At 36.3% G+C, this 26,926-nt stretch overlaps 1 protein-coding gene across 1 annotated transcript in view; it reads right to left on the minus strand.

Annotated features, from left to right (window-relative positions):
* The window catches only part of SEMA3C (semaphorin 3C), a 184,454-nt gene that overhangs the window by 5,833 nt on the left and 151,695 nt on the right, over positions 1 to 26,926 (minus strand). Inside the window, exons 12-16 of the mRNA XM_017880432.1 lie at positions 17,046 to 17,134; positions 13,418 to 13,457; positions 10,137 to 10,296; positions 3,085 to 3,152; positions 781 to 911 (exon numbers count right to left, since the gene is read on the minus strand). Of these exons, the coding sequence (XP_017735921.1) occupies positions 781 to 911; positions 3,085 to 3,152; positions 10,137 to 10,296; positions 13,418 to 13,457; positions 17,046 to 17,134 (488 nt within the window). The remainder of the gene's footprint in view (positions 1 to 780; positions 912 to 3,084; positions 3,153 to 10,136; positions 10,297 to 13,417; positions 13,458 to 17,045; positions 17,135 to 26,926) is intronic.

Consider the following 26,926-nt stretch of genomic DNA (forward strand, 5'->3'; position numbering starts at 1 on the left):
CTCGGCCTCCCAAAGTGCTGGGATTACAGGCTTGAGCCACCGCGCCCGGCTACATATATATTTTTATCATCTCATTTGTCAGGACAACATGACATCAATATTATGAAATTCATTATTTACAATATATCACCCTATGCCATTTTACAATGTCTCCCTTATTTCAAAAAACCCAGCTCTTTCCAATCCATGAAAAGTTTCAGTAAGCGTCTTTTTATTTGAAAATCTAAGGACTTTTTCCATATCACTAAATAAAGGCAATGGTCTCATAAACAATGATTCCATATATTACCTAACCAAAGCACAAGAGTTATGAATAATAAAGCAATGGAAACAGATTACCACACAGCAGAAAAACGCTCTTTGTCATGAAGGTTATAGTTCAGTGTAATTTCTTGCTGAGGAAAATTAAACTTTTTTTAAAAAGCTCCCTTTTATCTTGTGAATCACACAAAGGTGCTGTTGTATGAAAACTTGGCTTCTAGATTTGCACACATCTTGTTTCTTTTAGGAAATGTTTCCTCACATCAATACCACTGTCTTAGTGCCGAGGCTCTTGTTTCAATCACCATGTTACAGAGGTGAGCAGGCAGAGAGAATTTCTAATTAATCCATCAATTCTTAGGACAAAGGATTTTAAGGAAAGTGGCACTTGTCATCCCAAAGACATAAAAGATGATCATATGCCTTTCCTTTTTCCTTTGATCTGAGCCTCACCGAGGGACGTTGATTTAATGTTCTCTCCGAAGCCCTGATGGATTGCTACTGTGCTGCTTTACTCACCTCTTTCCTTCTGTCTTTGTCTTTCTGTAACAGCCACTTGATAGATGCCTGCGGAGACTTGGGGGCACACTCCAGAAAAGTGGTGTTATTTTTTACTCCATACTGGACAATTTCAGCTGCATTTCTGTATGCTAGCAGGCAAAAATAAAAGGCGAGAAAGAAAGAACACAACTGAATTTAGAGCACATTCTCCTGTAAAAATGCTATATACATGTTTATTTTTATACAAAATTGTGAACAACTATGGCAGCCAGTAAAAAGCAGTGGTAATCGTTTAACAAGCAAAGTAGGATACGCTGTTTACCTGTTTTGTTTATGTAAAGGGAAGGAGAGACTGTGAATTAAGGTAATGTTGATAAAATCATGTTTATTCAAGAATTACTCTACGCCAAGGATTGTTCTTAATATTACTTTGTTAACTTAATTATTACAATACTCCTGTCACATTTTCTCAGCTTTTCACAGCTGAGCAAACTGAGGCTGTGAGTTATGAGGAAATACACTTTAGTGAATGTGTCAGGCAATACCGAAGCCAGGTCTATCCCATTCCTAAAGTCCATATTCAGTGTCATATAGAGGAAATAGGTAAGCACTGGGAAAGGGCAGAAAGAAAGCTGTGGCCTTGGTGGAATGTAGTGATTGAGAACACTGTCTTCAGAATCAGCGGAACGTAGGGTAAAATCCTCACCTTACCACTACCGGCTGTGTAAACTTAGACAAGTTACTTGATGTCTCTGTGCTTTAGTTTTACTCATCTCTAAAACATGGATTACAGCATTTTTACATAGGGTTCTCAGTAAAGGTATTAAATTAGGCAAAACATTTAGTATTGCCATATGGTAGCTTAGACATGGACAGAATAAAGCAGGAATAATAGGACTCTAGTATGGTTTTTTTTTAAGCATTGAGTGAAATAATCATTAAAAAACACTTAGCTCAGGTTCTGCCACAAAGTCAGCATTAATATTTGTTTGATGTTACCTCCACTGCCATTATTCTTACCACTATGACAACTACTACTGATGGGAACTGATACACTTTTATAAAATTGCAAATGGAGAAATGGTAATTTGAATTTATTCCCTCCACTAGATGTGTGGAACAAGTAAGCAAAATCTGTCTTAATTTGCTCTTTGCAGTTAGAATAGTAAAAAGAATGTCATTTTTTACTAAAGGAAAGCACAGACTCAAAGGGATTAGAAATAGGAGTCTCACTGTTAATTTTTGAAACAGCTTATCTGTAGCACCTTGGTGAGCCACAAGGAAGGTCTGCTTGGAAATATTTTTATTTGGTGGGACTGAGGAAGGAAAAGTATTGTAACATGGTAACTCCATGTCAGAATGGGAAGGATGGAATTTACTTAATTGAAGGACACCCAAGGCAGGATTGTCAACAGGCACTGTAGTACACCCATGTTCATAGCAGGATTCTCACTATAGCCAAAAGATGGAAGTGAACCAAGTATCCAGTGATGGATGAATCGATAAACAAAATGTGGCTTACCTACATACATACGTACATATATATGTATATATCCACACACACACATTATAAATATGCACACATGACAAAATATAATTCAGCCTTAAACATGAAGAAAATTGTGATATATGCTACAATATGAATGGACCTTGAAGACTTTAGTTTTAAGTGAAATGAGTCAGTCACAAAAGGACAAATATTGTATCATTCCGCCTATACGAGGTATCTAGAGTAGTTGAATTCAGAAGAAATTCGTAAAGTAGTAGAATGGTGGTTTCTAAGGGCTGGAGGGAAGACGTAATGGTTAGGTGGTATTTAATAGGTCTAGTTTCAGTTGGGAAAGATTAAAAATATCCAGACGTGGCTGGCAGTATGTTGCACAACAATGTGAATATGCTTAATGCCACAGAACTGTAAACCTTAAAATGGTTAAAACAGTAAATTTTATGTGATGTATATTTACTGCAGTAAAAAAAAATGCTGTTCTAAAGGTTCTTCAGTGGTAAATCTCAAAACGGAAAATAGGTTTTCTTTAGAAAGAAAATAGTAGCTAAGAAAATCTGTAATTACAATCTGTGTGAAAGATCTTGCAGCTAACATACTTGAAGTATATGTGTTCCGAGACATTTGTTTTTCATGATTCTCAGTATACACACAAAAAGCCTTTAAGTTTTAATTACCATATATCAATACACAGAATGTTATAATAAATATTTTTGAAAGTGAAACGTTTGAATCTATGAAAATGTTTTCTCTTACTGAAATGTGACACGGAGCATTGCTACTGTGCACTGAGATTGGCCATTGCTCACTTTTAATACCTTTTAGATTAAATCCTCTGCATTGAGTCAGTGGGTTTCCATGTCTCACGTCTTGTCTTCGGCTCCTCCTGTAAGTGCAGAAATACATAAAAGTGACTGAGAATTATCACTGCCAATTACACCACTCTTAAAACACTATAATTTTAAACATTGCATCCTTTTTATTGCTAAGCTTTCATAAAATTTTTAAAAAGAGTTCTGATTGATGTCGCTATCTCACATTTCTTATACAATTCATCAATAATGGGGGGTACTTATCTTTGCTTTTCAATCTGAGTAAGTTTTTCCATCTACATTCAGGATGGAATGGCTCTGAATCTCCTGTTGCATGCATATCCTGAGTAAATGCTACCTTCTCTAATTAATGGTGTAAATGTTTAGTTTAGAGAAATTCATCCTAAATTTTCTAAATCTATAACCTCCAAAGTATAAACTCACTGGCATTTTCCTTTTTATAATAGTTTGTCTTAAATAAACATACTTGTTTCTTACAAAAGTCAATGTTTTCTGTTTCTAGATATATTACAACTTTTCTGAAACAAGCAATAAAGATAAAATAGGGACATTTAATAAAAAGTTAATTTCATTTACTAGAATAAGCATGTTGTCCCCAACTTTTTATTTTGAAAATTTCAAGTCTACAGAAAAGTAGAGATATGAGTAAAATGAATACTGGTATACCTAGATTCACAAATTCTTATATTTTGCCACATTAATTTCTTTCTCACATGTAAATACATATCATGTATATACTATGGATCCACACCTATGAAAGCCTTTAGAAAATAAGTTACAGACACAAGAATGCTTCACCTGTAAGTGCTTTAGCATGTATTTTTCAACAAGTAATCTTTCAACATAACAATATCATTATCATCCTAAATATATTGATATTTAACAACATAATCTAATGAATATTCTATATTAAAATTTCTCTAGTTCCCAAAATCTCTTTTATGGATTTCTTTTAAGTTAACCAGCTTCCAGTCAAGGTTCATCCTTTGCATTTAGTTGTTATGTATTGTTAGCTTAAAGCATTTTGACATTTTAGTTACATTAAGCCAGGCGCGGTGGCTCACGTCTGTAATCCCAGCACTTTGGGAGGCCAAGGCGGGCAGATCACGAGGTCAGGAGTTCAAGACCAGCCTGGCCAACATAGTGAAACCCCGTCTCTACAAAAAATACAAAAATTAGCCGGGCATGATGGTGCATGCCTGTAGTCCCAGCTACTTGGGATGCTGAGGCAGAAGAATCACTTGAACCCAGGAGGCGGAGGTTGTGGGGAGCCGAGATCACGCCACTGCACTCCAGCCTGGGCCACAGGGTGAGACTCCATCTCAAAAAAAAAAAAAAAAAAAAAAAAAAATAGTTACATTGTTTGCAAACTGTTCATTATTTAAATAAAAGTTTTAAGTTGTATTAAGTTATTTAATTTCGTGAGTCTCAGATGCACTAAGTACCTTACTTTCAGTGGTATTACATAGTCTAAGAAATCAAAGTGCAGCAACTGAAATCCTCGGAGCAAGGCATCAAACATTGTTAAAGTCAGAAGAAGGTGACTCTTTAAATATTGTGAATACCTGCCTAAATTGATTGCTTACTATCAATACGTGACTGAGCATATCACTTAATTGGGTTAAATGCTAAGTCTTTCTTAATACTTTTAAAGATAAATAAAAATATTCAGCAAGAACAGAAATATTAAAAGCACACAGTAGTTATTAAACTTACAAAGAAAAATTAATCTCATAGTCATTGATAGTGAAAAAAGCTCATTTTCTAGCTAAAGAAAACACAACTTCATGTACACAACAGACTTTATAAATCTACTTATGGTAGAATAGGTATAAAATTTTGTACCACTTAGGTATTCCTTTTCCAAAGTCAACGTGACCCTTACCACTTACATATTTCTGTACACACACAAACACACAACAGTGAAAGTGTCAGTCACTTTTATCTCAGGAAATATGATTAATATGGTACTGTATTCTAGAATAGCTCCCATATCAAGTTTTTACTGCATAACATTTGCTATATTTTGAAGTCCAGCATTATTTTACTATAGTCAACTTCTAAGTATATATTATATGAGCATCATGAGAGGGTTTTCAGCCATCTAGGCAAGCAATATCATTCACAATGGCTAAGTTTATTATCCTGTGATCAACACTACATAATGGTTTACTCATGTATACAAACTCTCAAGCTGGGCAATCTCAATTTACAATATCGCATAGCTTCTAGACATTCGAATACAGAAAAAAACATTGTTATGGCTTGGCTTCAATCATGAGATCAGCAAGGCAGCCATCTGAGCCTTTTTTATGTATAGATTCCCTCCACGGTACTCACATAGCATCACAAAAACATGCTGGTAGGCAGAGTAATATTGTATTGCATGTAGGATTTGGAATTTGGTTCGAGTTTCCCATGTTTCATACACAGTAGTAAATTCTTTTTGATAAATGATGAAATCTTTTATAGAAAAGGTATTTATTTGAAAATTGATCTGATTATCTTGTCTGAAAATAAAGTTTCTAACTACTTGTCTGAGTCCAGAACAAATAATGTTAGGGACTATACTGCAATATTTGATACAAAACCACAAATATTTAAGATACTTGAGAATGAAAATGGAAAAAAAAATGCTTTTATTGTTTACTATAGTTTTTTTTTTTTTTTTTGAGACAGAGTTTCGCTCTTATTGCCCAGGCAGGAGTGCAGTGGTGCAATCTCGGCTCACTGTAACCTCTGCCTCCTGGGTTCAATTGACTCTCCTGCCTCAGCCTCCTGAGTAGTTGGGATTACAGGCATGAGCCACCATGCCCGGCTAATTTTGTATTTTTAATAGAGACGGGGTTTCACCATGTTGGTCCGGCTGGTCTCCAACTCCTGACCTCAGGCGATCTGCCTGCCTTGGCCTCCCAAAGTGCTGGGATTACAGGTGTGGGCCACCATGCCCAGCATGTTTACTATAGTTTTTTTTAAAAAGGGAGACTATTGAGCCAATGATATTTAACAACTTCATTATGTCAAAGTACGGATTCCACCAATTTCCAAGTATAACCGTTTTTTGCTTTTTATTTCTATGAAATCCTCAAAGTGATCTTTGTGTTTTGCTTAGAGAGTGGCATCAGCACAAAACTAGGTAAATTAACACTATTAAAGAAAATAAATGTGGAAAATACTTCAAATCTATTACCTTCAAAGGAAAATAAAAAATTCATATGGGAATTTACAAAACAGTTAATTCATTCACCAATATGCTTTGCATTTACTATAAGTATATGCTTAACTAAATTAGGACATAATTTGGAGAATGTAAATACTGTAGATATTTTTAGTGAAACTTCCAATATGCTAGTCAAAGATAAATATGGGTAGCCTCAGGCATATTTTGTACATATGTAGCATTTTCTGGCTTTTCAAGATAGAAATAAGGCACTGCTGGAGATCATCAAGATAGTCCCCCCACCTTTTTTTTTTTTTTTTTTAGGCAGAGTCTCATTCTGTCTCCCAGGCTGGAGTGCAGTGGCGTGATCTCAGCTCACTGCAATCTCTGCCCCCCAGGTTCAAATGATTCTCCTGCCTCAGCCTCCCAAGTATCTGGTATTATAGATGCCTGCTACCATGCCTGGGCTAATTTTTTTTTTTCTATTTTCAGTAGAGATGGGGTTTTGCCATGTTGGCTAGGCTGGTCTCAAACTCCTGACCTCAAGTGATCTGCCTGCCTTGGCCTCCCAAAGTGCTGGGATTATAGGCGTGAGGGACTGCACCCCGTCAAGACAACTCTTTAAATAACTACTACTTTCCTTCTCAACCCATTATTCATGGTTTAATATCAGGCATGATATTGTAAATGCAAAGAACTGCATGATAGACTCATTTCTTTATTTAAAAAGTATGATTAAAATTATAATTTGTGGTGGTAGAATGACAATGTAGAATCTATATTTAAGCACACATCTTAGAAAGGATACTTGGGGTTGTAATAGGTGGGAAAATATGCAAACAAATGAGCTAGCCCATATTGGGCAGCAACTTCTAAAATGTAAAAAAGTATCTCTAGTATGCAATGACAGTCTATATACAGTATGGAATTTTACTTGAGAAATATTATTTGTTACATAAAAATGCTTATTGGTCAAAACCAGTCTTTGCAGAGAAGGAGTACTGATGTCCACTTCCCTTACATTATATAATAACTGGTATACCTATACAACTATGGTAAAAGTCCACTTACAGTCCCCATATCCCTTTCTTCCTTGGAAAGTACAGTGCTTCAGCTTCCTTCAGCACCGAATCTGCTTAATAAATTAAAGATTATATTGCAGGTGCTAGAGAGGCAAATTTTTAGAGCGTCTTACCAAGTAAACAGTATCGCCTTACAAAGAGTTATGGTAGTTTAACATATCGCTACTATCATAATTGGCCGTGAAAACAAATATGGTTGAAAATACCAACAGTGGCCACAAAAATCACTTCTTATGTGAGATTACATTTGAAATTTGCCTCCCTCACACTCTGTCCAGGTTGAGGCCTCCAGCCCCATATTAAGATGAAAGATCACAGAGTAATGATGTCTAGAAATTCTAGATAGACATCAAAAGAAGTCAGGGACCTCCTCGCTAGCACCTAAATTAACATGGAGGAACACAGAGTCTTGGAACGCATCTACGAGACTCCTGTTTTGAAGAGTGGGAGTTCTCTTCCTATCTCATGCCATTAAGAATCTCAAATGATCCAGCCCAGGCCACTCCTTTCTACTCCAGATTCATATTTCTAACTGCCTACTCAACATCCCCGTGTGAACATCTTATTGATACCATTAACGTAACATCCTCTTTCTCCCCACAAACCTGCTCCTTTCACAGTCTCTTCTTTCTCAGGAAGTGACCTCTATATAAATCCTAATGTTCAGTTCTGAGAACTTGGATCATTTTTGACTCCTCTATTTCTCTAACCTCCCACATCCAAATACATCAACAGATTCTGTGAGCTCTGTCAAGCATCAGATCATTTTTTTTTTTTGCCACCTCTATCTTTATTATCCCTCTACAAGTCACCATTATATCTCACCTAGATGATGGCAGTAGCTTCCTGTCATGCAGCTTCTGCCACCCCTTCCCGTCTACCTCCAACCTCTTCCTACAACAAGGTCTTCAAAGTAAGCCAAATCCAACCAGTGATCTTTTGAAACCAAAGCCAAACACTATCATTCACATGTTCAAAACTCCTCAGCTGTTTTCCATTTCACTTTAAATAAAAACTTTTCAATTACTTACAAAGTCTGACATTATGTGGCATTCTGACCTCATTTCTTCCTATCATTCCTTTTTCTCATTACAGCGCAGCCTCATTAGCTTTAGAGCTGTTTCTTGAACAATCCTGGCATCCTCCAGTGTTAGAGATTATTGGTCCCTCTTCCTGGAATGTTACTCTGCTAGATAATGTCTTGGTGCATTCCACATCAAGTCCTTGCTCACACAGTATATCTGCAGTAAGGCCCTTTTTGACACCCATTTAACTTCACAACCTCCTGCTTACCACATATCGTATCTACTTTCTCTGCCCTTTTTAAATTCATAGATCGTGTTATTATTTGATATACCAGGGGTTTTCCTTATTTATTTATTATCAATCTTTTCTCTTTAGAATGCATTATTCCTGAAGACAGAATTTTTTTGTCTTTTTTCCTGTTATACGCCTAGCTTCTAAAACAATGCCTGGGAAATATATTTCCAGTGAAAATATTTGTTGAACTAATGAATAAGAGGATCAGAATACTATTAATACACAAAAGCACTAAGGTTGTTATAATCTGTTAAGGGCCTCAAAGGAACGTAGAGAATAAAAACCATAAAGCACCATCACCCCAGTGCTTTACTTGAAAGATCACTCGTGCTCATGGCTGCTACTATTTGCTCCCTCTGCTAACCCTACTTTTCAAAGGTTTTAGCCCTGTCACCATCATGACCCATGTCATTCACTGTATGACTGAAAATAGCTATGACCTTGGCTGACTCTGAATTCTGCATATTCCTTTTCAATTTCTCTACTTGTGGTTCCTTCCAATTTGGTACAAGTTGATGCCGTTTCCCGCCTAGGTTTCCATTTGGATAAAAAGTACCCTGCCTCAGACTGCCTTTCTTTCTTAACCCAACCAGTAATCACGCAGTCACCACTCCAAGGATAAAGCATGGTCATCAAGGTTCTGAAAGCAAATCAAGGTATCCATGCTGAAATAATACTCTTGTAGCTTGAACTCGAACCAGCATTGTAAGATAATTATATTGTATTCTTGTTTACAAGATAATTAAGCAATGTAGAGAAATCCTAGGAAGGTGGGTTTTAAGGATACACTAAAGCATATAAAATAAAAAAGACAGCCAGGAGCGGTGGCTCACGCCTGTAATCCCAACACTTTGGGAGTCCGAGGTGGGTGGATCACGAGGTCAGGAGTTCAAGGCTAGCCTGGCCAAGATGGTGAAACCCTGTCTCTACTAAAAATACAAAAATTAGCTGGGCATGGTGGCGGGTGCCTGTAATCCCAGCTACTTGGGAGGCTGAGGCAGAGAACTGCTTGAACCCGAGAGGCGGAGGTTGCAGGGAGGCGGAGGTTGCAGTGAGACAAGATTACGCCACTGCACTCCAGCCTTGGCGACAGAAATGAGACTCTGTCTCAAAAATAAATAAACAAATAATAAGTAAAATAAAAAGGACATAAATTAGATGATGCAAAAAAAGAAAAAAGCTAAATGCTACTTGAAATATTTGATGGGTCCTAGAGGAGTAGGTGTTATAGAGGAGCTCTGAAGGGAGAAAGGACTTTTTCCAAAGTACTGTACTCTGGACTTGCCATATCTATGAGAATCTCAAGTTACAACGCATTACCATTTTATTCATTCAAATACTATGTGTGGTGCTAAACACAGCTTCTACTTTTAATGTCATTTAAAGAAACAGCAATAGAACTAATTCTAAAGATGTGAAACACTTCTATATTGTCTGGTGTCATACATTTGGATGTTGAACTGTTTAGTGCTCACCGTTTCCCAGTTGGGTAGAATCTGGAGCAGGAATGGCCATCCCAGGCGCAATAAGGGTCCCGTGCCAGGCAGCAGTCAGCACAGGCTGTACCATAGATGTGGCAGCGATGCAGAGACACTTGGGAAACCCCTTCATTGGAACTCACATACAACTGTTGCTATTAAAGGAATGATGATGATTTATTTCAGATGTGGAAGTTAAAAGAAGACTTTCAGCAGGAACACATTATAATATATGCTCACAAACCCTTGGATTCATTTTGGAACCAACTAAAAACATGAAGCAAAGCACAGAAGGGTATAAAGCCAAAACAAATAGAATTTTCCTACATTGATATGCCTATAACATTACCACTTTCCTGTTAAAAAAGAAAAGCTCAAAGCACCATATAGACTGGTAATGTGTTTTAGACATTGGGATTCATTGTTCTCTCAGATTTGAGCTAATATATTACAGATTTAAGTTATGATTTTTTTTCTTTGAATGCAGTGTCTTAGCAAAGCACAAGGAAGCATTCTTATTTTTTAAGTGTGGCCACACATTACTTTGTAAATTTGAGAAAGTCTGGTTTAAAATAAAGGGCATTTTAAGTTTACAAGGAAAAAATGGTAGATAGTAAGTATTGGATGAAATAAAAAAGAACATTTTTGTCACATGCCTTTGAAAGTGGCATGTTACTCATTAAAACTACTTAAAAATAATTATTTAGAATAACATCAGTATTTATATTGATACATGTGTTAAAATTCTGCTTGATCCAGTGATCTTCATCATCCTAAAAATCTCATGAATGAAAATTTCATCCTCTTTCAATTGTAGGATGTATACTGCTTCTAATATAATGGTTTGATTCCTTTAGCTGGGCATAATATGGTTCTCAGGAGGTGAAGGAATATGTCTCTTAATTGACACTCCTTACTTTCCAAAGGACTGATATAACTCAAGTTAGCACAGAATCTGTATGCTGAAACTTGAATAGACGTGGATGTATGGGTGTGTGTGTACTCCTCCATGTACACATACATATACATTTAAAGATTAAATCTCTGGAGATACCATGTGTCCACCAGGCCCTGAAGCTCTGGAACCAGACTTCCTAGATTCAAATCTCAACTCAGCTACAAATTTGCTGTGCAACTTTTCGGAATCACAGCTTCCTCATTAGTAAAATTAGGATAACATGGCACTTACCATATGGAGTTTTAGTAAGAAATAAATGTTGTAAGGGTTTCCTCCACATAAAATTCTTGGAATAGTTTCTGGCTCATAAGTTGCTCAATGAATGTTAATTAATGGTAAAAAGTACAGTAAAATATCAATTAAACTATCAATATATGTTTTAAATTCTAATCAGTTATTTGAATCACATCTCACTCTATTACATCTAATAATTTTATTCCTACATTGACTTTTCAGAAATTGTGCTGAAATTGACTAGTCTCCAGTTGAAACATTCAAACTACAAGAAAACAACTGCATGTTTTGACAATAACCATTTGTCCAGGGACATTTGAAATAAATGTTTATTGAATAAATTAGTAAGTAATACAGTAAATTTATCAGCTTCATTAAAATACTTTAAGGATACTAGTGTATTTGAGTGTAGGACACAGGTAGTTTCATTCTAGATAATATAATTTTTATTAGTCCTACTATTTTCTGTTATATGGAGTAAAAGAACAAACTAAAAAAATAAGAGCATCAAATGGATAACATGAGAAATACTGAGAAAGTTATTTAAACACACATAAGATGTCATTAACAATCTGTAGTCCTCTCGCACTGAAAAAACGATGCAGTATGCAGTTGTACAAATGATTTCCAAAAAGTCAAATAATTATCCTTGCCTTGAATCTCACTGTTTTAATGAGACATTTTAAATTATCTACAATTTAAGATGTTGAAGGCAGATGTAATACGTAACTACAGTTAAAACTTGCATACAGGATTACTATGCCACACAAATGACTTTGTGTCCATTTCGAATCTTGCCCTGATACTTGCTCTTTCCATTAACTACTGTAAACACAGGGCTTCCCTGCTGACTTCAAAGACAATTCTGACTTGAGATCCGCTCCCTAGGACATTAGACAAAATGACGAATGGCTTCTCGTTACTTGGGAAAATGTTTGTTATGCACCATACAAACATTTTTACAGATGAGATCGTTAGCTCCATTGTACCTTATTTATTTTCCCTAATAAAATTCAGTGATGTGAAAAGAGTGTAAGACTGACTATAAAATACTACTTCATCTCTAACAAACCAAATATGGTGAAGAGCTACAGAATTATGTAATCAGTTGTGCTAACACATAAAACCTTTATTGTGTATTCCAAAAAAAATAGGTCTCAGGCTTTTACACAGACAGCATTTACTGAGGACCCACTTTATTCTAGGTAATTTATATAAATTAACTTGTTTGTGAGCAAAGCATTACCTTACAAATGTAGAAACTTACAGGTCAGTGAAGTTACTTGATTTGTTCGTATATTATGGTCAGATAGGGATGCAAATGCATGTCAAGCCTATTTGGAAGCCTACTCCATTCTGACTATATTACTCTGTACCTTAAAAATTTTTTTTTAAATAATACCTTTTGGGAATGGAGAGGTACATGGTTTGCTCATGTATATAATGGGATTGTACTTTTTATTTCCATGATCATTGTATATTTGCATGTGTAGGACAGATCAGACAATTAATTTGAGGATTTCAATTATAGTCAAATATTTCTTTTCCAATTCCTGAACCCTTAGATTTGAGACTTTCCTTTTTTTTTTTTTTTGACATGTTTAAATCCTAGGAAATAATATTTCCTTTAAAATAAGCATAAAAGAATGCACTGCGTATTTCAAATATGTGACAACAGTAGAAACTTAAGAGAGGACTGATTACTTATTCCAAGCCTCTAACAATGTTGTGATGTTATAGAGTAGCCCAAACTTTATGCTAAATTCTTCTCAGAAAGATTATTTTTATTTTAGTTGGCTTCACACACCGTAATATTTGAGAAAATCGGATATACAAAATGTTGGAATATCTTGCTGTATATGTGTTCTGCTCTGACAAACTTTTATACAAAAATAAACCTATTCAGTCTTTCACTAATAACTAGTAAGTTCTACATCAAAATTAAAGGTGACTTTGCGGTATACTTTAAGCGGTATTATTTATTTTGTTAATACGAGAACTAATTATTCAGAAGTTATAAAATATAATGTCTCATAATAACAAAACATTTTAATAAGCAAAGAGCATAAAATAGCTTAGTTTTACCTTTTAGATGAAATTTTCATTGTCGTTATAGGAGCATGATTCTAAAATATTAGAAAACAACATGTTAGTTGCTCAAATACTCCTTAAAAGGATTTTACATTCAGATTTTTTTCTATTAAATCTCAAGAAAAAATCATTTTTCTTTATATACACATCTACTTTAAAAGTACTTGTCATATACAGCACATTTGCATATACTTGTCTATAAAGTACACTTTCTCTTTGGAAACTAAGGATAGAGTTGTTACACAGATATATACCTAAACTAAAGTTTGAGACCAGCCTGGCCAACATGGTAAAACCCCATCTCTACTAAAAATACAAAAATTAGCCAGGCATGGTGGTGGGCACCTGTAATCCCAGCTACTCGGGAGGCTGAGGCAGGAGAATTGCTTGAACCTGGGAGTCAGAGGTTGCAGTGAGCTGAGATTGCACCATTGCACTCCAGCCTGGGCAACAAGAGCAAAACTCCGTCTCAAAAAAAAAAAAAAAAAAAAAAAAAAAATGTAGTAATTAAAACACATGTATCGATATAGGCACTAGAACAAAAAATGAAAATCCGAAAAGGAAATTTTTGGAATATTCAGTACAACGAATAATTCAGAATCAGATCCATGGACTCAGGTGGAGGAAGACGTGGAATGGTACACTACCTAATTCCTCCGCAACACAAGCACTCTGCATAAGACACTATTGTTCACTTGCCAGTGCTATTTTGGAAAGATAATATATTAGGCTGAACCATACTAGTTAATACTCATTGTTGCAAACAAAAAATATTGTTAGAAAAGGTTCTCTTTTGATAAAATGTGAATGAATGAAAGAACCTAAGAATTTTCTGAAATAGTAATGTGCTTGCAAATTATTCATAACTTGACTACTTCTTAAAAATTATCCGTTGCTTTTAATGATTAAAAATTAGACTTCTGGCAGGGTGCAGTGGCTCATGCCTGCAATCCCAGCACTTTGGGAGGCTGAGATGGGCGATCACCTGAGGTCAGGAGTTCAAGACCAGCCTGGCCAAAATGGTGAAACCCTGTCTCTACTACAAAATTAACTGAGTGCGGTGGCACATGCCTGTAATTCTGTAATCCCCACTACTCAGGAGGCTAAGGCAGGAGAATCGCTTGAACCCAGGAGGTGGAGGTTGCAGTGAGCCAAGATTGTGCCATGGCACTCCAGCCTGGGTAACAAGAGTGAAACCCATTTCAAAAAAAAAAAAAAAAAAAAAAAACAAAAAAAAAAAAAAAAAAAAAAAAAAAAAAAAAAAAATTAGACTTCTGGTAAAGTGATTAAGATCCATGAGCTTTACTTGAATAACTCAGGTGGGAACAAGCTCTCAAAATCAAGTGTACCCCGGTTATTTTGCTTTCTGGAGCTGCATGTATTGACCAACATTTTAAAAGGGAAAACAGTGATATCTTTAATTCTTCATTGCAACAATTTTTGATCATCCCATATAAATACGTGCGTGCACATGTGCGCGCACACACATGCATATACACATATACAAATGTTGCAACTTATAATCAGCTAGACAGTTACTAGTAGTTATACTTCCAATTCTAGTTAAGCTCAGGGAAACTAGACTTATTGCCAGAAAACGTGGAACAGAGGACTAAAAGAAGAGATTATGGTCCTGCACTGTATATAAACAAAGCTCCTGGTTTTTCAAAGTCACACTGAATTTTCTGCAGTTCATCAGTGTGACACTTAACTAAGAAAACTTTTCAATTTAAATGCATTATTTCCTCACATGCTCATCACAGTATATCATACACACCCAATTATTTTTACCCCACCTCAGAAATGTGACACAAACACCATGCTGAAGACAGTAACTGTATTCGGTAACTGTGTCTCCTGACTTGGCCATATCAATCACTGGCACACACATTAGTAAGAAAACTCAGACTTTTTTTGGTGTCTCTTGAGCTGATGTCCCCCACCATGCATTCTGACTGACTCTGTTTTTCCACTGAGAGTTTATTATTCAAGATGATAACACCAGCATAACTCATATGACAGACCATAAGTAGTTAGCACGTGATCAGAGTAACTCATGTTTCTTTCTGTAACATGTATGTTTAGGCTTATGTCATGCTCACTTAATTTAACATTTCCTGATAATCAAAAGGTGATATTTCAGTATAAAAAATGAAGTGCTGCTATATGACATTTTTGCTGTCTTCAAGAATACTCCAGAATAAGGCACTTCATTTTTGGCAAGCCAAGTTGTCCCTACAGAGTTGAATGAGAAAAAAAAAATATGTTCTATATAATGTAATTTTGGTTAATCTAGTGAAAAAATCAATTTCTTTATAAAACAAAGCATGAAAAAAGCACGTCTGAATATCATTAACGTCATTTTATGAGCCCAATTTTAACATGCCAATCACAAAGAACCTGTGTCAGTTAGTCTAGCATTAAAAAGTATAAATTTAATAATGTAGAAGGAAACTTGCCAGAGTTCCGGAAATTTTTTATTTGATTCTATTACATATTTCTTTACATTTAAAATTTATTACCTAAATTTAACAGCGCTGCACCCTACCCCCTTACGTGCTTATAAAGTCAATATTTTTGGTGACTGTGGGAATGTCTATTAGTGAGTCAATACATTCTAAGTCTACTCAACTAAGCAAAGCAATTTGCTGGACTAGCAATAGTCTGTTACTGGGAGTTCTGAAGTGCTACTTTTACTCAGTCATAGGCTGACTCAGGTCTTTTGTTGTGTCTGGGCCATTGTTTCTTAATTGGTTTAGTTGGAAATAGTGGTCTGCAGCAGGATTGATTCCATGCCAAACTTTCTTTGCAATTCTAATAGCTCCTCCGCTGCGCTTTACCCATCTTTCCAAATGCAGATAAAAAGCACCATGTGAACTACAGTGACTGATACTGTGAGCAGAGAAGGGCATGGCAGGACACCACAAATCCCCTCTCCTGGCTCACAGATAAAGAACAGGCACTCCGCCCTGATCAGGTGAGATCTTACAGTACTGAACTTCCCTTGGGTAGGGTTTTATTTTTCTGTCCTTTTTCTTTTTTTATCCCAAATTCAAGGACAAGGAGAATAATACAATGAAATCTCAAGTTCTGATAGAACATGAAGTTCTGAGTGGTAAAGAGACAACATTTGTTTTATTTAACTGAAGTGACATCTGAGTTAAAGGCAATAAAACAAGAGAAAACAGAGTCGTTTTTCATGAAATTACTGGCTAAAAAAATATGAGAAAGCTTATCTAACAATCAATAATGTGCAAGTATTTGGGTTTCAGTGGCTTGTGAAGCAAATGATAAAAGCCCTTTCATGGCAAAATCTTCCAGACCTTGACAACTAGAACTCATTTTTTAAAAAATAATGATGACCACAATTCTTCAAGTTGTGATGATAGCTTAAAAACAGAAAGAATCCTTTTATGTTAAGATAACTTGAAATGTAGGAAAATACTTTGCAAAAATATTTGTTCTGTATTTCTTATTTTATCTGGTGTTTTCCTACCCTCAAAAATTCATAACATTCATTTATTTGATCTTTTATCAAATATGGTTTCCTCCCAAGTGGCTGTAAGATTAAAGAATTCCACTCATCATGCATGTTCTGAGATTAATAGAAGAGATGTTCAAACCTTAAAGACTTCCAGCTCCTCCAGAATGAGCTCGCCACTGACAGAGTTGTTAGTAGGAAGAACAACCACTTTTTGCACAGTACCCCGATCTAAATTAAAAAAAAGAAGCAATGAGATGTTACAATACTTTTTAAAAGAAAGCTATTTAGACACAGGACTACTGACTTAGAATATTATTTATATAAGTATTTAGTAATCAAAAAACATTGTATATATTAAGCCGTTGCCATGTGCTGAATGTATTCCAAATCTCATAAAAATTGAAACACATACAATTCAAGGGGAACCAATATGAATATCTTGTATTTTGCACATATTGGGTGTAGCTACAACTATGAGAGAAGGAAAGAATCTCCAAATGTTAAGTCAAAAGTTCGGAACCGAATGTGTATTCTTAAAATACGATACATAAGATTTTTTGTTTTGTTTTGTTTTTTTGAGACAGATTCTTGCTCTGTTGCCCAGGCTGGAGTGCAGTGGTGCAATCTCAGCTCACTGCAACCTCTGCCTCCCGGGTTCAAGCGATTCTCCTGCTGCAGCCTCCCGAGTATCTGGGATTACAGGCGCCCATGACCACGCCTGGCTAAGTTTTTGTATTTTTAGTAGAGATGGGGTTTCACCATGTTAGTTAGGATGGTCTCGCTCTCCTGATCTCATGATCCACCCAACCTGGCCTCCCAAAGTCCTGGGATTACAGGCGTGGTGAGCCAATGTAACCGGCCAATACATAAGTTTAAGTTTGATCATTAATATTACTTTCTCCTCCACACCAACATTATAAAGTGACAATCTCATTTTGTTAACATTAAAACAATGATTTCATTATCCAAAGAAAGATGACTACAAATGAATTTTTATAATAACTGTATAAGTCATTAGGATTGGAAAATTCACATTTGGTCTGTAACTATGATGAACTTTAGACATGGTAAAATGTTTCACTCACCGTTCAAAATCATCTTCAAAGAAGAAACATAACTGATTTTATTTCAGGTGGGATACCTATTCATAGAAAAGTTCTACTATTTACACAACGTTATTTGTCAGTTTGTTACAGTAGGTAGATAGTCAGACATGAATAGGTGAAGAGAGTCCCCACCCCCAACCAGTAATGTCAGATGACCAACGGGTGATGGTCAGGCAGTTATCACATGTCATGTCTCTCTTAAATAATAACTGGCTGCAGCTGGTGCTGAGGCAGGAAAATAGGGTCTGGAGGCAGGGAGCGTCAAGCCAATTCACACTTCAGCTATGACAGGAAATATCCTCTCCACAGGGCATACACCGGGTAAATGACTTTGTAACTTTACCTCATCCCTTTCCTTTACACAGGTCGTACCCCAAATAGAGGATATTTAAACTCCAGAAAATTCTGTAGCGGGGACTTTGAGCCCCTATGCTCACGCCCACTCCCACACTGTGGAGTGTACTTTCCTTTTCAATAAAACCCTTCATTCCTTCCTTGCTTTGTGTGTTTTGTCCAACTCTTTGCTCAAGATGCCAAGAACCTGGACACCCTCCGCCGTTAACAGTGCCAGGGAAACACAGTCTCCCAGTAGATGGAAACACCTGAAACTGGTGATCGGCAGCTTCCCAATAAGATCTCAGGAGCTGGGTGAGTGAGCTCAAGCATGTGCATTAACGGGCAAAACGGGGGAGTTTTACTGGTATCTGACCTTCTTTTAGGAATGCTAGACTGGGAAGGGAAGAACGCCTCAAGCGAGCACGGGCACAACTCCAGTAAACACACTGTGCATGCTCCCCTCCCACGTGCTGGCAGGCCACCATGCCTGCGGACAGCCTACCCCAAGGCAGGAATCAAGGGAGAAGGGACCCAAGACCCCAGAAGTATGTGAACCTGTAACCCCCCAAGTCAAAGGCCAAAACTACAAACTTGATTTCTAAAGTCACACAATTGTATTTTCCTTCCTTTAATTCCTGCTCTAAAGCTTTTCAATGCACTTTTAACTCCTGTTCTAGAACTTGCTTTGGTCTCTCACTCTGTCTTAGGCCCCTTGGTCAAGTTCTTTCTTCTGAGGAAGCAAGAACTTAGGTTGCTGCAGACTCATACAAATATGCCGCCAGTAACAAGCTGGCAATATATTTCTTTGGATATTCTCAAAATGTAGAGGAAATATTGAAATTAGAGGATCCAAATAAGCTAAATCAAATAAGAAATGTACTCGTATTTCCCAATTACAGATAGCCAAAAACTGAGATGCTCAAATAAATATAAGAATGTAAGAAATAATATTTATGTCAAGATTTGTAATTAAAATGGTTTCACAAGTCACATAAACATTATGCATATAATCATACCACTCTACCAATCACATACATTTTAGGTTGAAAAGACACTAGTTTAGAGTTAGTAATGTGGGGGTTAAAGCAAATTTGTGAGTAATCTGGCAAAGTAAAAATGTATTTACTTAAAATGTTTCTATTAATTAGTGAGTTGGATCATAAATATCAAGATATTGCTCTTTTAAATTATAACTATAAATTTTAATTTGTAAATATGTATTATAATCAACATAATGAACATTTTTAAATTCTGTTGAAAATGTTCTAAGAAGAATTAACTTGAACCAAATTGTACAGGAATTTACAACCAGAAATCATTTAGTGAGTAATATGATAAATTTCAAATCTCACATCTCAAGTTGGCTTCTCTTCCACAGGCACGAGTTACTCTGACATAAAAGATTTTATCTCATGTTTATAGTTTGTGTTTTATGAATCCAATGGAGTCAAAGTAATTCTTAATAAAGAATAAACTCAACTTTAAAACACTGTAAACTAAAAAATAAAATCCACTAAATTAAAACAATGTTTATACAAAAGAGCAAGACAGAGTTTGCCAGGATAATGCCTGAAATTTATAAGGATACAAAGTATAAGCACATAATCCTAGAAGCTGCAAAGCACTCTGTAATTGAAAATTCGCTCTGTAATTGAAAAAAGTGAAAATAATAATAATCCAAATAATCCAAAACATTTACAGGCTTTTAGTTTTAATCAAAAAGCTCTGAAATACCTGTTTTGTAGCTGCTTCCTTAGAATTACCCCGATAACAACTTAGATGATTTTCTTGAAAGATAAATAATACAAGTAAAAATTAGAAGTGAAAAAACATTTGGAGATGCTGTGCAGAGACATGTCACAATTGAAAAGGGATGCATGTGGTTGGAGGTGTTCCTTAATTTCTACTAACAACCTATTGGAATTAGCAGTGGAAACTTCTAGGGAAATAAAACATACCAAAAAAAGATCTGAAAGCCAGGAAACTGTGATAGCTAGGGCAAGATTTGTGTGTGCATGTGAGTGTGTGTGCATGTGTAAACGACCACACACATGTGCATGCATATATGTTCCTGTTGAATATTTATTGAATTAATCTGTAGGCCATGAAGGATGAGAGAAAACTCAGGAGGATACAGATGCAAAATCTTTGTTATACGGGCATGTTATCATAAAAAGCATGTTCTTTTTTGTGTTAACAAATCACATCAGTTTTATGGTTCCCTGCTGCAGTTTGTAAGAATCACTACCATTCTATGTGACAACAAAATCCACATTCTTTCTTCTTTGTTTGCAACTCTTTAAATTTTTTTATCTTTAATCATTATGGATATATAATAGTTGTACATATTTATGAGGTACATGTGATATTTTGATATATATATACAATGTTTAATGATCAAATCAGGGTAACTGAGGTACTCATTATCTTAAGCATTTATCATTTCTTTGTGTTAGGAACATTCCAATTCCAATCTTTTAGTTATTTTAAAATATACAATAAAGTTCTGTTAACTATAGTTGCCCTATGAAAAGAGACAGAGTAGAGGCTGTGTATAACACAGCTCCAAATAAAACGTAAAAACAGGTTTTGATTAGAAAGGTTCCAATAGATAAAACTATCAGCTCTGAAAAGAATTAAGTACTCTCAAATGATACAACTGACTCCATATTCCCCCAATGTTTCACTTACTATGACAGCAAAATTTTACAGAAATCCCCATTTTCTTCTGACAGGGCCCACAACAAACATACTTTATGCATATCATCTTTAAAATATTACACAAAGAAGGGCTATAAAGATGAGTTAATAAAAAGATAATGCAGGCCAGGCACAGTGGCTCACGCCTGCAATCGCAGCACTTTGGGAGGCCAAGGTGGGCGCATCACTTGAAGTCAGGAGTTAGAGACCAGCCTGGCCAACATGGCGAAACCCTGTCTCTACTAAAAATACAAAAAATTAGCCAGGTGTGGTGGCAGGCGCCTGTACATCCAGCTGCTGAGGAGGCTGAGGCATGAGAATCGCTTAAACCTGGGAGGCAGAGGTTGCAGTAGGCTGAGATAGTGTCACTGCACACCAGCCTGGGGGATAGAGCAAGAGTCTGTCCCCCCCACCAAAAAAAAAAGATAATGCAAAACCTGTTTTTTATCCATTTGCAATAAAAGTTACAATACTACTTTTAGTCATTTCTCTTTTCCTTTGTTATTTTTGGTTTTGACAGTAATGGGTCCCCTATATGAGGACTACTTCTGAGGTATCCTTGGGCTGTATCGTTTACTAATAATTAAGTAAGTAGCCTTAAGTTGTCTTCTATCCATTTTCACTCATTGATTCAACAAGAAAGTATTGAGTGAGTTCAGTGAGTTGGGCAGTATGCATGCAAACACACAGGCACAGGACTCAAGAGTTCAGAATCTAGAATTTATGGTTTTCTGAGAAGTAAGTGTGTTCCCATTAAAATGTTCGTCATTGAGAGATAGGCATTCCTGAATGGCCATAAAACTCCCAATTACTTATGTCCACAAAAAGCCATCTCCATGCCCTTTCGTTTGAAGATAATAATATACTTATCAAATGTCTTCCTTCTGGGGGTGGTGAGAATGGTATTCTCTGAATGTATTCACAACTATAAATCCTTTTTAGTGTTCTGTAGAATTGGGTTATTTTTACATCCTTGGGGAAAGCACCAGGCCTATGATATAGTTACAGTGAAGCTGTCACTTCTTTTTTCTTTAAACCTCACTTTGCTATTGTGTAAAACGTAAATAATAACCATGCTTTTCATAATGGCTATCTAAAAATCCATTAAGCTAAGGCTAAAGCCTAGCCAGAATCACTTCCCTTCTTTTGGCACTAACACCCTGACACAACTTTCGGAAACACCAACTACCTCATTTCGAGTCTACCTGGTTAAGGAATGGCTTACCTCTCTCCCAGCTCCAGGGAGGCCCACATGACGTAGGCCTGGCCAACAAGAGCATACCCTTGCCCCTGTGATTCACATAGGAACGGGCTAGAAACAAGTGAGGGCCCTGCCCTTCCCGGGAATGAGTTCAGTGAGACTCTTCTTCTTTCTGAAATCAGGAGCATCAAAGCTGGTAAATCTGGAGGTGCTGGAGCCATTCTTGCTACCACATGCAGAGACTTCATTTGAGAACAAGCAATGCACAGGAAAACAAAACTGAAAGGTGGTGAAATAAGTGCCTGACAACATGATATTAGTACAAATTCAGCTATGGCTGAGGCTGTGTTCTGGATTTCTCAGTTAAACGAAGAAAATGGTATTTTGTTTTAAGTAGTCTGAGTAAGGTGTGTGGTCACTTTCAGTTGAAAGAGTTCTGACGAATAAAAATTAAACAAATAAGACATGGAAATTGCTTAGCATGGTGTCTGGCACATCAATAACATTCTCAGTAAGTGGAAGTTATGTTTTAGCTTTAGCTCCATCATTGAGTACACTTTTGGACATGATTGTAGTCACTTTCTTTGACTGGATCTCAATTTTCTCATCTGTGAGGTATAGATAATAGAGATACTCTAAATACATTAAAGCATTGTGTTTATAAGCAAGACAAATCTGCGAAGTGATTTACATAATGCAACTCTATGCACAAAGATAACACAGCAGACTCATCAATCCATGAGATATTTTTATTTTCTTTTGTTTTATTAAATCATTAAAGAAAATTTCCTAGACAGGCTTCCTTCCTACCTTATTTTATACTATCTAATTTTTTTTCTAATATAAGGAGCACAGCAATTATCTTTAAACCTTTCCACTGTCTCTGGCCAAGAGATCAGCTTGCATTTATAAGTACAGTAAGTGTTGGCTGTGGCAGGCAAGTGATCAAACACAGCTCACTACCAAGCAGGTCATTGGAATAGTCATTTGTATATCTATCTCCTGAGTCTTATGTAAACAGTCCTTAGGGAGTTTCCCTGGAAACTGATGTGCCAAACTGTCTGTTTTCCCCTGCACTTCTGGTTGCCTAGGGATTTGGGGCAACACTGCTTCCTTAATGAGATCTGGCCAGTCCCTTCCTCCTGGTTGCTAACCTATAAACGTATTCCAGTCAGGGCCAGCTTCATGGGTGTGTCACCCACAGTCACACAAGTTCCTGTGCTCTTAGTGCTCCTAGGTGTCAGTCTAGGCAGCCCTGTACATGATATTAGGGGTAAATTGTTGCGAAATAATTAGTTCTAGTATTAATTTATAGTAGTATTATAAAAGATAAAATCACCATATTTACTAAAAGGCATCTCTTCCCTTTTTATAATTTTCTGAAACGACTTGCTTATTAAAATAAGGAAACATACTTTGAAAGCCCGAAAAGAACTGCAAAATCTTTGCTTGGCAAATGAATGCTTAATAGAGATGAGGGAGGTATGACTAGACATATCAATTATTAATTTCTATAATTATGTATTGATAATTGGCTGCCTTATTTTACATTAAAATACCCATTCCTAATACATTTATTTTCCTGTTAGGTAATCAAACTGCTGCTACAATCTTTTAATAGTGAGTTTTAACATTTCAGAATAAAACTGAATCATGAGTTATAAAATCTTTATTAGTTCACTGAATCTACTTTTAAAAGGTAGCATTCTATGCATGTGTATGCCCTTGTTACAAAAAAAAATAAAGTATTTCTAAACTGAGCTATTTAGCACAATTCTCACGTTTAGCAGGGTTTCTCACATGGTGAGCTTTGAATTGGTAATTGGAAAGCTGTAACGTTGACACCTTCAGCCTCAGCCCTGGGGGCATGAGAGCCCCAGTTGGGCATCTCAAGTGTCTGTATTTGAGGGGAGGCCCTTAGAAAGGCTGTCTCAACAAAAGCCATCTAATCATCTTCCCAAGTGTGTTGATGCTAAAGATTTTATAGGGTCATATAAATTTGGAAGGACTGGGTTAAACTAGGTTAATTTTTTTTTTTTTTCCCTGCAGAGCCTTTCAGAAAAGTTAACATTCTTTGTTGCATTATGAGGAAAATAGTGTACTCAGTGACTTTCAAGTTTATTTGCTGATACCATTAATTTCACTTGGCTCCTTAGCACCTTAGTCTGGCTTTCAGATTACCTCACTCAAAGTCACCTTCGGAGTTTACTAAAAATACAGATGCTGGTTCCCACATCATACCACAGACATAATTTCTGGAGGTGCTGCATATTAAATAAGCTTTAGAGAAGAAGCATGTGTTTGCTCAAACATTAAAGAATCATGAGAAACAAACAGTATAATTTTTTAAACCTATTTCATTTCTTGGTAGTTGTCTGTATTTAATCAAAGAGAAAGCTACCAAATTAGTTTTTAAAATATAAATATGTTACTTTTTTTCTATTTTAGCTAAAATAACATATTTTCTACAACTATATTAAATTATTGACCTATTTGCAACATATTAAAATATTCAGGGGCAGTCTTCAGGCAGAATTTTAACAAATAATTTTCACATGGTTTGAAAATTAGAGTACATATATAATTTAAGAAATTGTAAAAATAATGATCTTCAGTAAAATGAATGATAAAGCCTAGAGTTGGCATAAAAATAAGGAAATAGACATTTTCAAATGCTTTTGGTAGAAATGTAATCAGGAAAATCTTTCTGCAGGGCAATATGGCCATTAACCATGATGGAGTAACTGATACTAGAGTACTTTCCTGTAGTAAGCAAATAAAAAAACTGGACACAATGTATGAGGCCATTCTTTTTAGGTAACAGCTAACAGGCAGTGCAAGACTAGAAGAAAGGATACTCACAAACTAATCTTCATGATCACCCCCCACTTTCTGTCTGGGAACAATCCCAACAGAGGTTCAGAGAGCTTGTGTTCAAGCAGAGCATGGTGGTCCCACTAAGATGAGGAGGTAGATACGAAAATGTGGGGCAGCAGAAAGAAGTCAATTCTGTGGTACAGAGTGTCAGAGAGAGGGAGGTGTCCAGAAAGTGGGTTTCAGAAATCCACGTGGAAACACTCTGTGAGTCTGTGCTTGAGTCCTGGGCTGTATATGCAGGATGAGAGCACCAGAGGCTTACCAGATTGCAGTTGCTACTTGAGAAAGCTGTTCAGATAAATTACAGGTTTCGCAATTCTGGAAGAGGAAAGCTGGATGAAGTTGTTCTTGCTTCAGTCAGATCTCATTAACACCTTGTTAAAAACCGTGACATCCAGCTGACACAAGAAAGGCTGAGATTTTTAAAGTGTCATATTCTAGAGTAAGACCTAATTTAGGCCTGCCCTAACAAAACCCATAACCTAATCTGATAAGATGTGGAAGGGAGAGATTTTGGAGTTTGAGTCCTGTAAAATTGGAGTGACATGCTTTAAGCATATGTATTCAAACAAAGAGTAGTACAAGTCCAAACAAGCGCAAAGCGATCAGCTAATAATAAAGTGCTTGCTATAATAAGAATGAACACCATCAGAGGAAGAAAACAGAACTCAAGCCCAGGGCATTATCCATGATTTCCAGGATTCAACAACATAATTCATTATATATAAAAAAGAGAGAAAACAGGACCAAGAGTCAAGAAGAACAAAGTTGAGATAAACCAGATGCTGGGCTTAGCAAATAACAGCTTTAAAGCAGTTATTGTAATTAGTATAAATACGTTCAAATAATAAAACAAATATATTCAAAAACTAAAGGAAGGCATGGTTTCAACAAATTAACAGACAGGAAAATTCAGAAAAGAAATAAAGACTATCCGCCAAACAAGATGGAAATTTTAGAACTAAAAGTATAATAACAGAAATAAAATATTAACTCCATGGGTTTAACAGCAGATTAAAGTATTAAGAGTTGAAAGAGAAAACAGTCAATTAACTTGAAGACAGATTACAGAATTTATGCAATTGGAAGAACAGAGGGAAAAAAGATTGAAGGAGGTGAACAGACCCTCTTGGCCTGTGTATTATCACATGGTCCAACATATATGTGACTAGAGTTTCACAAGAAGAATAGAGAGATTGGAGAAGAAAAATACTTGAAAAAATAATGGCCATACACTTCCCAAATTTGATGAAAAACATTACATTATAGATATAAGGATTCATTAATAACTAAGCTGAAGAAATGTTAAAGGAGTCAAACCCTGGCATATTTTATGTAAACTGCTGAAAACAAATCATAGAGAAAAATTCTTGAAAGGAACAAGAGAGGCCGGGCGCGGTGGCTCAAGCCTGTAATCCCAGCACTTTGGGAGGCCGAGGCGGGCGGATCACGAGGTCAGGAGATCGAGACCATCTTGGCTAACATGGTGAAACCCCGTCTCTACTAAAATACAAAAAATTAGCCGGGCGTGGTGGCGGGCGCCTGTAGTCCCAGCTACTCGGAGGCTGAGACGGGAGAATGGCATAAACCCGGGAGGCGGAGCTTGCAGTGAGCCGAGATCGTGCCACTGCACTCCAGCCTGGGCGACACAGCCAGACCCGTCTAAAAAAAAAAAAAAAAGAAAAGAAAGGAACAAGAGAAAAAATACATTGTCATGAGAACAAGGAACATAATTATTGGTAAGTTTTAATGAGAAACAAGGGAGGCCAAGAAGATAATGGAATGACTTTTTTTTTTTTT

The sequence above is a fragment of the Rhinopithecus bieti genome, unplaced genomic scaffold (genome assembly GCF_001698545.2).
Source record: "Rhinopithecus bieti isolate Rb0 unplaced genomic scaffold, ASM169854v2 scaffold_11291, whole genome shotgun sequence".
NCBI classification, from domain to species: domain Eukaryota; kingdom Metazoa; phylum Chordata; class Mammalia; order Primates; family Cercopithecidae; genus Rhinopithecus; species Rhinopithecus bieti.